This window comes from Nicotiana attenuata, unplaced genomic scaffold, assembly GCF_001879085.1.
Source record: "Nicotiana attenuata strain UT unplaced genomic scaffold, NIATTr2, whole genome shotgun sequence".
Taxonomy (NCBI): Eukaryota; Viridiplantae; Streptophyta; class Magnoliopsida; order Solanales; family Solanaceae; genus Nicotiana; species Nicotiana attenuata.
Window position 1 is genome coordinate 39,431 of NW_017674380.1, and position 13,378 is coordinate 52,808.

Sequence of the window (13,378 nt, forward strand, 5' to 3'; positions counted from 1 at the left end):
TCCCTTTTCAGAACTTTGCAATTAATTTCTCTAGTGTTTTGTGCTAATGGCACCTTATGTACTTATGCTTTTGAGGTATATTGAAACTCTGATAGCCATTTTCGCTTTTCTTTAAAAAAAAAAAAAACTCTAAATTATCGCAATGATAAGAATCTTGAGTGCTGGGTTAACGGTGTCTGATTAACATTGGTTTTGGGAACATACTAGTTGAAGAAGGAAGGTCAAGATGAATCCAGTTTTATATACACCATTCTACATCATTATACAATATTATACAACATTATACAAACTTATATGAGGGTATAATGTTGTATAATATTGTATATTAGGTGTGAAAATATTGTTATACAACATTGATCCTTTTTTTGAAGTAAGTTTCTCTTTCATGATAGTAATTTTAGTTTTGTTGCATGTTTTTTATTTTTAGTTTTTCCACAGTTACCTTTTGCTTTTGTTTTGGTTACTTTTTATTTAGATTTTTCTTTTTGCTTTTACTTCGTATTCTCTATGTTTTCTATTAACACTGAGTTTGTTTTTTTTTCCAGCGAAATACTGGTATACATTATTCAACATTTCATATACAAGTTTATACAAACTCTTATACATCAATATACACATCAATATACATTACTGTACAGATGAAGTTAAAACTGAAAAATAGAATTTTTGTATTTTCTCACTTTTATCTAACAATTTATATATAAAGTTAATTTTTTCGTTGATTTCTCTACTAAATGATGAATTTTCAAATTTTTCTTTCTTGTTGAGTTTTTTTGTCAAATCATAAACTTTGGAGCAAATTCATCTATATAGAACTTGGAAAATAAGAGATTTTAGGTCTGTTTGTTGTATGTTTATAGCTGGGATAGGAATGTATAAACTTGGATAAGAAATAGAATAAAAACCCATGAAAAATTTGCGCCAGAATAAAAAGGGCATAAAGGTTTCTCCTGATTTGAGCCAAATAATATTGGGCTATATATTTGTAAACTTAAATCTAGATCATCCGATTGCAAGATTAACTTCTGGAGTTGTAATTACGTAATTTTATCTTATTTTTATGGAGTTGAAACGCCACTTTGATTTAATATTAATCAAGTCTAAATAGAAAGATTTTCTTCCCTGACGCTGAATGGTGGTGCAATTGGCGGCTCATCAAATAGAGGAATGTAAGAACCAGCAACTAACAACTTGTTTGGATGGTTGTTATCCATTGTATTATATCTTATTGTTACTTAACTATAATATTTGTTTTGATTGTTACTTAAATTTTATTGTATCGTATCGTTAAAACTTTCGTTATGTAACGACGGATTTGGCGTGTGACATCGTTACCTTGTTTTTTTCTTCATCTTGATCTTTCTTATTATAAATATTCATATTATGAGCCCGTTTGGATTAGCTGATTTGAAGTAGCTGATAAGCATTAGGTGCTGAAAAGCACTTTTAAGTGCTAAAACTGATTTAAAAAAATAAGAAGTTACGTATTTGGGTACAAGTGCTGAAATTGATAATAAGTTGCTGCAGTATTTGATAAAAAAGTGCTGATAAGCTCTTTTTCTGTTAAATTGACTTAAATACCTTAGAACTATTTACACTTATAAGGGCGTAATTTCTTTAAAATTTTAGATTCCAGATCGATTTAAATACAAAATATTCTATTTGTCATTTTATTCTAAATACAGTTGTGCTTAGATAAGATAATTTTTACGATTAACGTAATTTATTTTATGATAAGCATATAATCATATGTTATAATAATTAATAAATTGACAAAAATTCTCAGTAAAAAATTAACCTAAAAGGACAAAATATTTGAAGAGAAACAAACACTGTCTTCATCGCCACAACACTTAGAAAGCATACACCAAAAAATGATATTTCCTCATTTATTACATACAGTTCAAAGATTGATAGATATAAATATGCAAAGGAATAGAGAATTATCTTATCTTAAATAAGTCAACGAGAATTGCAGAATTGAAGAGGCGGCGGCAGCGAGGGAGGAAGGGGGGGGGGGGTTAGGATGAAAAAATACTTGAGGCAGTGAGTATCGATGTAGGAGTTTTGTTCTAAAACGGAATATTTTAAGGATAAAATAGTAAAAATCTTGGTCAAACTTAAAGTGCTTATAAGCTAAAAATTCAAAGTGGGGTGACCAGCTTATGGCTTTTGGCTTATTTTGACTTATAAGCACTTGGCTTATAAGCACTTTTAACTTTACCAAATGCGTAGATAAGTTCGAAAAAGTGCTTATAAGCTAGTTTGACCAGCTTATAAGCTTAGCCAAACACCCTCATATCCTTTACCCTACTCTTTTATATAATAATTCTACTCCGTATCCTATTTGATTCTTAGTAATATTGCAAGTTTATTCTTCATATTGTTGGTGCATGCAAGGCGGAGCTAGAGCTTCGATAACGGGTTCGGCGAACCCAGTAGCTTTAGTCCAAATCATATATTTGTCTTAAGAAATTCATTGACTATGTACAAATTCTTACTTTATAACCCAATAACATAAAACGGTTAGAATCCCGAACCCAATAACTTCAAATCCTGGCTCCGCCTCTGTGTGCATGATATCATGAAACAACGGCAGATGATACAATCTATCCAAACATTGTATTCATCAAACAATACAATGCAATACAATTACAATACAATACAGTACAATACAATACTATACATTATGAAACGACATGTAGCAACGATCCAAACAAGCTGTTAGAAAATCTAAGGTAAAAAACAAAGAAATCTTTCAACATAAAAACTAATTGGCTTTGCATGCGCAAGTCTACTACTTAAAACAGCACCACATCCTATGCGCCGCTCTAGTCTCCGTTTCAGAAGAGAAATCATTTAGACTATGTACAAGCAGTAAACTAGAATGATTTGAAACACTTCATATGCTGAAAATGAGTTGTAATATCAGTAGTGCACCTTGACAAGAACAGCACCAAATAGCCATCAAATACTAAAAGAAATTGAAAAAGAAAGCAATTATAAAACTTATATAAGATGGTTGAGAAAATTCATTGTCAAAAGTTACTTTAAAAAAACTTGAGAATATACAGGTATGATTCAAGTTTTTGTTTTTTACACTATAGCTCTCTCTTGAATGTAAACCTTAGAAGCACATAAAATCAAAATCAAATATTCACTTGGGTGCCGGATTCAATGTCTTCTTCATCTACACTACTCTATCATTGGCAATCAAAATACCGATAGCACCAATATTACTTGATCATAGGCTAGTCCTCAGCAGCAGCCAAGCTTGTTTCTCCCTTGGCTTCAATGTTACTTGCTTCCGCCTTCTTCACCTTCTTCTCTTGAATATGTCAATATGGGTTTGTTTGACATCACGCTTGGAATCTCTGGTCGTCTCTTCGCCCTTTATCACATTGCTGTCGCCAAACCACATAGGGTTTCTCCCTCCTCTTTGCTTTCACCACATGTCCTTTTCTGAGTTTGAAGGATCTGCAGCTTTTCTCTCTGCCTCTATTTCAGCATCTGTCATGACTTTAAGAAGTTCTAACCGGCAGGGCTGCAGGATCCAACTCCCGCATCCAGTGGGAACATTTGGAGCTTCTTGGCCTGTAAGCAAGTATGAAGGGACCTGATGAGAGAAGCGAAACATCTCTTCCCTGGGAATATGCCGAATATACATGGGGTCCAAATGCTGACGGAATACTGACTTGAAGCCAGCTACTTTGACTAATGGAGCAACTGTGACACCTTCCTTCTCTGTGTAGTCTCCAAGCACTTCCACCATATCATAGGTGTGTATCGCATCATCCGGAGTTAGCTCATTCCATTTAGGAGACCAATGCCTGTACACAGCCCAAACATCCCCCTTTCTTGGATAATTTGGATAACACCTCTGGCTCCTTTCACCCACTTGACCTTGTGGGAGAACGAATTGAGCGTCTTACTGATTTCATGCTTGCCTATCCTGAAATCTCCACTGGTCTTGAGGAATCCAGAACCAATCCAATTAATAGGGCCGAATTCAGAGTTGTTTTTTGGAGTTCAACCAGCTGAATTGCACTTTAAATGGCTTTTTTAGATATCACATTGTGAATCAGAGCATAATAGCGCGGCATGCCATCATCATCGTCATAAGCAGCCCAAACTTGATTATCATCGAAAGATTTTTCTCGTTCTATCCTTGTCAAAATTATGGAAGTCAGGGTCAGGAACAGTCATCGATGTAACTTCTTGTTCTAAATCACAGCTGCAATAAAGACGGAAGACTTTTTTCTGCTCGCACACTATTTTGGAATCCACCACTGCATCATTAGCAGTTTTATCCCTTCTCATATCATTTGGATAAACTTTAGGAGCGCTTCGCTCCTTGTTCTTATCTCCCATTCTTTTCATCAGTTCACACTCAGTATCATGAAGAGTCTTATAGCAGACATGCTCGCAGCCGTGATGCTCGTGCCTCCCCCATTCTTTAATGTACTCTCTGTCTCCTGATCACTCGTTCACCTTGCCATTGTTTCATGCATACGACGTGCAATATTAAGCGACAGTACTCTCAATGATTACTGCATGAGAATAGGGCGTTAGCACTCACTTTGAACTCCTAGGGCTTGTACTTCCCGCAAACGGCGACCCTCCTGCTTCTTTCAAGAATCCCATATCTCATTCTCGCCATGTTATGTTTGTTCCTTGGCTGCTAGATCAACTTTTCCAGCCAGAATTCAAATTCACCATTCCTTTTCTTGACCAATTGACTTCAACTCAGCCATGCGTCTCTTTTGTTTATTACCCTAAGTCAACTTGGTTAAAAACTGGAAGTGACTGCAATCAGGAACAAAAGCCTGCATCCAGTTTTTCACGGGAAGCTGCTCAGCCATAGATGCAGCTCTGCTCAAGTTCTCACGCAGGCTGGCCGCCGCGCTGTGCAGGCTTGCATAACTGTTAGTGGCATTGGACTGCACACACATTTGCGACCTCTTGTCTTAAAAGACTTGATCCTTCCTTTGCTGAATGTCTGCATCTAACTGTTGCGCCAAAGCAGAATATCCTGTTTGTCCCTGAAAATTTAAAGCTGTAGGAGAGCTTCACACCTGAAGCAGAAGATCCGTTAGCAGCACGATTGCTTGTACGCTTGCTGTCTGACTGAAGACCAGGGAAAAGAGGAAGCTTATTGTTCACAGGAGCAATAACTCTTCCTGCCAAAAAGGCCGGTGACAGTTTGGGCAACAATAGACTTTTTCTATGGTAATCTCTCTCGTTTTACAAAACAAGCTCGTGGGAGGTCGCGGTGGCTGTGACGTGGCGTGGGACGTACGGTCCTTCGTGGGCTGCCCTCTGGAAGGACCCCGCGCAGGAGGCGCGCTAGAAACTGGGGGTGCATAATAAGGCTCCTGAAGTGGAGTACTGCCGGCTGCTGGAAGAGCTAAATGTACAGGGCGACCCGAATAACCTCTGCCATAATGACCTGCTGATGAGGTACGGGCACCAGAGTAGTGACCCGACTCTCGAGACCTCTTGGCCTCCCTCTCTCCTCGCTCCCTGGCGAGCATAACCTCAATCCTCCTAGCAATGCTCNAAGTAAGTTTCTCTTTCATGATAGTAATTTTAGTTTTGTTGCATGTTTTTTATTTTTAGTTTTTCCACAGTTACCTTTTGCTTTTGTTTTGGTTACTTTTTATTTAGATTTTTCTTTTTGCTTTTACTTCGTATTCTCTATGTTTTCTATTAACACTGAGTTTGTTTTTTTTTCCAGCGAAATACTGGTATACATTATTCAACATTTCATATACAAGTTTATACAAACTTATACATCAATATACACATCAATATACATTACTGTACAGATGAAGTTAAAACTGAAAAATAGAATTTTTGTATTTTTCTCACTTTTATCTAACAATTTATATATAAAGTTAATTTTTTCGTTGATTTCTCTACTAAATGATGAATTTTCAAATTTTTCTTTTCTTGTTGAGTTTTTTGTCAAATCATAAACTTTGGAGCAAATTCATCTATATAGAACTTGGAAAATAAGAGATTTTAGGTCTGTTTGTTGTATGTTTATAGCTGGGATAGGAATGTATAAACTTGGATAAGAAATAGAATAAAAACCCATGAAAAATTTGCGCCAGAATAAAAAGGGCATAAAGGTTTTCTCCTGATTTGAGCCAAATAATATTGGGCTATATATTTGTAAACTTAAATCTAGATCATCCGATTGCAAGATTAACTTCTGGAGTGTATTATTACGTAATTTTATCTTATTTTTATGGAGTTGAAACGCCACTTTGATTTAATATTAATCAAGTCTAAATAGAAAGATTTTCTTCCCTGAACGCTGAATGGTGGTGCAATTGGGCTCCATGCAAATAGAGGAATGTAAGAACCAGCAACTAACAACTTGTTTGGATGGTTGTTATCCATTGTATTATATCTTATTGTTACTTTAACTATAATATTTGTTTTGATTGTTACTTAAATTTTATTGTATCGTATCGTTAAAACTTTCGTTATGTAACGACGGATTTGGCGTGGTGACATCGTTACCTTGTTTTTTTCTTCATCTTGATCTTTCTTATTATTAAATATTCATATTATGAGCCCGTTTGGATTAGCTGATTTGAAGTAGCTGATAAGCATTAGGTGCTGAAAAGCACTTTTAAGTGCTAAAACTGATTTAAAAAATAAGAAGTTACGTATTTGGGTACAAGTGCTGAAATTGATAATAAGTTGCTGCAGTATTTGATAAAAAAGTGCTGATAAGCTCTTTTTCTGTTAAATTGACTTAAATACCTTAGAACTATTTACACTTATAAGGGCGTAATTTCTTTAAAATTTTAGATTCCAGATCGATTTAAATACAAAATATTCTATTTGTCATTTTATTCTAAATACAGTTGTGCTTAGATAAGATAATTTTTACGATTAACGTAATTTATTTTATGATAAGCATATAATCATATGTTATAATAATTAATAAATTGACAAAAATTCTCAGTAAAAAATTAACCTAAATAGGACAAAATATTTGAAGAGAAACAAACACTGTCTTCATCGCCACAACACTTAGAAAGCAATACACCAAAAAAATGATATTTCCTCATTTATTACATACAGTTCAAAGATTGATAGATATAAATATGCAAAGGAATAGAGAATTATCTTATCTTAAATAGTCAACGAGAATTGCAGAATTGAAGAGGCGGCGGCAGCGAGGGAGGAAGGGGGGGGGGTTAGGATGAAAAAAATACTTGAGGCAGTGAGTATCGATGTAGGAGTTTTGTTCTAAAACGGAATATTTTAAGGATAAAATAGTAAAAATCTTGGTCAAACTTAAAGTGCTTATAAGCTAAAAATTCATAAGTTGGGGGTGACCAGCTTATGGCTTTTGGCTTATTTTTGACTTATAAGCACTTGGCTTATAAGCACTTTTAACTTTACCAAATGCGTAGATAAGTCGAAAAGTGCTTATAAGCTAGTTTGACCAGCTTATAAGCTTAGCCAAACACCCTCTATATCCTTTACCCTACTCTTTTATATAATAATTCTACTCCGTATCCTATTTGATTCTTAGTAATATTGCAAGTTTATTCTTCATATTGTTGGTGCATGCAAGGGCGGAGCTAGAGCTTCGATAACGGGTTCGGCCGAACCCAGTAGCTTTAGTCCAAATCATATATTTGTCTTAAGAAATTCATTGACTATGTACAAATTCTTACTTTATAACCCAATAACATAAAACGGTTAGAATCCCGAACCCAATAACTTCAAATCCTGGCTCCGCCTCTGTGTGCATGATATCATGAAACAACGGCAGATGATACAATCTATCCAAACATTGTATTCATCAAACAATACAATGCAATACAATACAATACAATACAGTACAATACAATACTATACATTATGAAACGACATGTAGCAACGATCCAAACAAGCTGTTAGAAAATCTAAGGTAAAAAACAAAGAAATCTTTCAACATAAAACTAAATTGGCTTTGCATGCGCAAGTCTACTACTATAAACAGCACCACATCCTATGCGCCGCTCTAGTCCTCCGTTTCAGAAGAGAAATCATTTAGACTATGTACAAGCAGTAAACTAGAAATGATTTGAACACTTCATATGCTGAAAATGAGTTGTAATATCAGTAGTGCACCTTGACAAGAACAGCACCAAATAGCCATCAAAACTACTAAAAGAAATTGAAAAGGAAAGCAATTATAAACTTATATAAGATGGTTGAGAAAATTCATTGTCCAAAAGTTACTTTAAAAAAACTTGAAATATACAGGTATGATTCAAGTTTTTTGTTTTTACACTATAGCTCTCTCTTGAATGGTAAACCTATAGAAGCACATAAAATCAAAATCAAATATTCACTTGGGTGCCGGATTCAATGTCTTCTTCATCTACACTACTCTATCATTGGCAATCAAAATACCGATAGCACCAATATTACTTGATCATAGGCTAGTCCTCAGCAGCAGCCAAGCTTGTTTCTCCCTTGGCTTCAATGTTACTTGCTTCCGCCTTCTTCACCTTCTTCTTTCTTGAATATGTCAATATGGGTTGTTTGACATCACGCTTGGAATCTCTGGTCGTCTCTTCGCCCTTTATCACATTGCTGTCGCCAACCACATAGGGTTTCTCCTCCTCTTTGCTTTCACCACATGTCCTTTCTGAGTTTGAAGGATCTGCAGCTTTTCTCTCTGCCTCTATTTCAGCATCTGTCATGACTTTAAGAAGTTCTAACGGCAGGGCTGCAGGATCCAACTCCCAGCATCCAGTGGGAACATTTGGAGCTTCTTGGCCTGTAAGCAAGTATGAAGGGACCTGATGAGAGAAGCGAAACATCTCTTCCCTGGGAATATGCCGAATATACATGGGGTCCAAATGCTGACGGAATACTGACTTGAAGCCAGCTACTTTGACTAATGGAGCAACTGTGACACCTTCCTTCTCTGTGTAGTCTCCAAGCACTTCCACCATATCATAGGTGTGTATCGCATCATCCGGAGTTAGCTCATTCCATTTAGGAGACCAATGCCTGTACACAGCCCAAACATCCCCCTTTCTTGGATAAATTTGGATAACACCTCTGGCTCCTTTCACCCACTTGACCTTGTGGGAGAACGAATTGAGCGTCTTACTGATTTCATGCTTGCCTATCCTGAAATCTCCACTGGTCTTGAGGAATCCAGAACCAATCCAATTAATAGGGCCGAATTCAGAGTTGTTTTTGGAGTTCAACCAGCTGAATTGCACTTTAAATGGCTTTTTAGATATCACATTGTGAATCAGAGCATAATAGCGCGGCATGCCATCATCATCGTCATAAGCAGCCCAAACTTGATTATCATCGAAAGATTTTTCCGTTCTATCCTTGTCAAAATTATGGAAGTCAGGGTCAGGAACAGTCATCGATGTAACTTCTTGTTCTAAATCAACAGCTGCAATAAAGACGGAAGACTTTTTCTGCTCGCACACTATTTTGGAATCCACCACTGCATCATTAGCAGTTTTATCCCTTCTCATATCATTTGTGATAACTTTAGGAGCTTGCTTCTTCTTTTCCACTTCTTTTTCTTCCTTATATGAAGTTTTAGAAGCAGTAGCTGTGCTCCATTCTTTAAGCTTCTTGCTGATCTCCATCCTTGCCTTTTTCACCAGCATATTACGAATTTCTGAATTGGACAACTCCTTTGAACTCCTAGGCTTGTTACTTCCCGCAACGGCGACCCTCTCTGCTCTCAAAATCCCATTCTCATTTCCATGTATGTTTCCTTGGCTGCTAGATCCAACTTTTCCAGCCAATTCATTCACCATTCCTTTTCTTTGACAATTTGACTTCAACTCAGCCATGCGTCTCTTTTTTATTACCCTATCAACTTTGGAAAAACTGGAAGCCGAATCAGGAACAAAACCTGCATCAGTTTTCACGGAAGCTGCTTCTGCATGAGCTCTCTTCAAGTTCTCACCAGCTGGCCGGCCGCGCTGTGCAGCTTGCATAACTGTAGTGGCATTGGACTGCACACCATTTGCACCTCTTGTCTTAAAAACTGGATCCTGCTGAATGTCTGCTCTAACTGTTGCGCCAAAGCCAGAATATCCTGTTTGTCCTGAATTTAAAGCTGTAGGGAGCTTCACACCTGAAGCAGAAGATCCGTTAGCAGCACGATTGCTTGTACGCTGCTGCTGACTGGAAGACCAGGGAAAAGAGGAAGCTTGATTGTTCACAGGAGCAATAACCTCTCCTGCCAAAAAAGGCCGGTGACAGTTTGGGCACATAAGACTTTTGTTTAGGTAAAGCTTTAAATATTCATACTGTATCTGGCATCGAATGCAAGATGTCCAGAATGTCTCTCGTTTTGATGGCTGTGGAGCCACCGGGGTTGGCTGGACATTAGCATTAGTTGAGTTTCTTGCACTTGCTGGGTTCATGGGGAAATTATGAGATCCGTGCTGATTGCCTTGCATGGATGAATTCCCCATGGAAACATTCCTCATACCTCGCTTATGATCATACACCATTTTTTTGGTTCTATCAGACAACAAACTCCACGCTTCAGATAAAATCTTAAACGCCCCATCTGCCCCAACAGATTGATTTTTATCAGGGTGAAGAGCTAGAGCTAGCCGTCTGTAATGTTTCCTTATTGTTTCATCATCAGCTGACGGATCTACGGAAAGGATACCGTAGAAATCCACTTCACCGTGGATCTTCTTCTCAGAAGCAACATAAACATTGACAACCTCCAGGAACTGAGAAAGACCGTCAAGGTCTGGAAACAGATTTCGAGCCTTCAAAGCAAATTTTTGAGCTCCAGCAATGTCCTTCTCAGTTAATTTCCGCTCAGCAATTCCTTTGGCCTTAACAGCTTCATCTTTATTACATTCCATTTGCCTACAACTTTGGCAACCGCAAATAGGCCAACTTCAATTGTCTCCCTCAGTTCAACCGGTAATTGTAGCAACACCCAATGACCTGTCTTTGACTCTTCGAACCCTAGAATACACAGTACAAATATGCAAGTCAGAGAAACCACAAACTTGAAAGAGGAAATAATATGAAAAAGGTTACTAGTAATGCGAAGTAATAATGACTTAGAAAGAGAAAGGCAAGCCGAATTAAGTGTGAAATGATAAGTTTGAGATTTTTTTTTTTTTGGATATCATGAATTTAATGCACTATCCGGTTTCCACGAACAGCAGAAAAGCACAAACAAGAACCCATGAAAAATTCTGAACTTTACGGAAACTAAACCTAAATAATAATAAGACAGGTGGTGTTATAACAGAGGGAAACTTACAATAATGTCTATCATTATACCGGTCAATCTATTGAAATAACTGCATTAGACCTTTCTAAATCTAACAATGCTACTGTTCCATCTAATGAAATGATTGCATATCTCCTTCCAAATCTAACCATGTTTAATGAGAAGCTCCATTTTCTTATTTCCACAAAAACCCCAAATATTTTTCATCAATTTGACAAATGTAAAAGACTCCGGACAAACGAAAGTAAGAACTGACAGAAATACAACGTGGCTTTTGTCTATGAGTTTTATATGTTTCTAGTTCAGATACTCCTCAACAACCTTTCTGTTTGATGGAAAAGGAGAATGGAACTTCACACCAGATAATGAAATGTTTTGGAAACCAAAAACAAAACCAGACTCATAGAGAAGTTGAAAAATAACACTCTCGCTACAACGGAACATAATAACGACAAGATCAGGACACTCGTTCCAGCCACATGATAAATGCATCTTCCCTTTTGAACTTACTCTCCTATCATATGCCGAAATCTAAAAAGGCATTGAAGAGACTGGTCAAACAACCGTAGGAAACCGACAAACTGAATTACCGACCTTTTGAACCCTAAATTGCATATCAATAGGAAACCGACTAACTGAATTACCGACCTTTTGAAAACCTAAATTACAATAGCATGAAGAGCAATTTTCGACATCATTCAAGTTTCTCTCAGCACATAATATTAACTGAATATACTATGAAAACACAGATGCTTCTCTTCATGCTCGTTCCAAGCTCGAAGTACCATTTGTACAGATAAAGTTAATTTATACCGATTTCTCTTGTGATCTATTTTTCAGGACCAAAAGGATGCCCAACCCAAACTAGTGAGGGTTGGCTATATGAGTTCTCTGTATTAACTATTTCCTCCGAAATTAAAGTAAAATTCAATAGCTCGAACAGACATCCTAAATCTTCATTCTTAAATCATTCTAACTGATAAGTAACAGATACCAATTCAAAAAGAATAGCTCTGAAATCTACTTCTTTTTACAGAAGTTAAAGAATTTCAGATCAGACACTTCAAAAATGGAACTTTTTTCTTCTTTCTATAAACATTCCTCACAAAATTTAGAACAGAATCTCACAAATACAACCTTCAAAAACCAGAATTGTGCTCTACACAAAATAGACCAGAAATGCATTAATTATAGGTATCTATACAAAGATTCTAAAGCATTTAATCAACATGAATTCGGTAACGCCTAACTAAATCCCTATAACTCCAAACTCAGCTATAATCAACATTGATTAAACACAAAAAAGGTTATACATATGCGCGCACACACACACACAAACACACACACACATACACATACATATACATATACACACACATATATGACATGTTTATATATAAAGCAATGCAGAAAGCATCTGCCTAACAAAAGAAAATGCAGAAAACAGTTATAGCAATATGAATGTAGCCATGCATTAAAACAACGCTGAAGCATTGGATAAAAAATAGTATACCTATAAAATTGCAGCAATGGTGGAACGTATAGAGTGAGTCGCTGTTGATTTTCCACCCAAAGAAATTCTTTTTCCGCTTCTTGCTATACAGAAATGTTGATCAGTCTGAATTTCGACAAACCCTAGAGGAATTTGGAACTTTGGCTGGTAATTACCATTATTTCGAAAAATAAAAAAATTAGGGAAAAAAGCTTTGTTTTCCTGAATTTTAAAGTACTATTTTCAGGTTTGGCCTGGTCTATTTATTTTGATGTTTTGGTTGGGGGGAGGGGGGTTAGTAGAGGTTAAACCCTTACCATGGTTAATTTTTAACCATAGTAAAATTATCCAAATTTTGATAATCTGGAAAATAATTTAATTAAATTAATTTTGGTCTATATACATTAATTGTAATTTTCCTTCTTATATTTTCTTCTATTTTTTGAATCATAACATATTTCCTGAAAAAGTTTTGCTTTACCTGACTATAATTATGCTTTCATTGAATATATAGCAGGAATTCATATAAAACTTCATCTTAATTTGTAAAATTTTATATAAATTTCTTACTAAAAGAAAGTGAGTAAGTAAATATGGCAAAGATTTTAGTATTGAAGATT

The 13,378-nt window shown here is 36.2% G+C and overlaps 1 protein-coding gene across 1 annotated transcript; it reads right to left on the minus strand.

Annotated features, from left to right (window-relative positions):
- Positions 1-8,226: 8,226 nt before the first annotated feature.
- On the minus strand, positions 8,227-12,975 carry LOC109218550. Its single transcript, XM_019382926.1, has 2 exons — positions 12,780-12,975; positions 8,227-10,992 (listed from the first exon to the last, which is right to left on the minus strand). Exon 2 carries the CDS (start codon positions 10,884-10,886, stop codon positions 8,457-8,459), a length of 2,430 nt encoding a protein of 809 aa, XP_019238471.1. The 5' UTR covers positions 10,887-10,992; positions 12,780-12,975; the 3' UTR covers positions 8,227-8,456.
- Between the last annotated feature and the right edge of the window lie 403 nt (positions 12,976-13,378).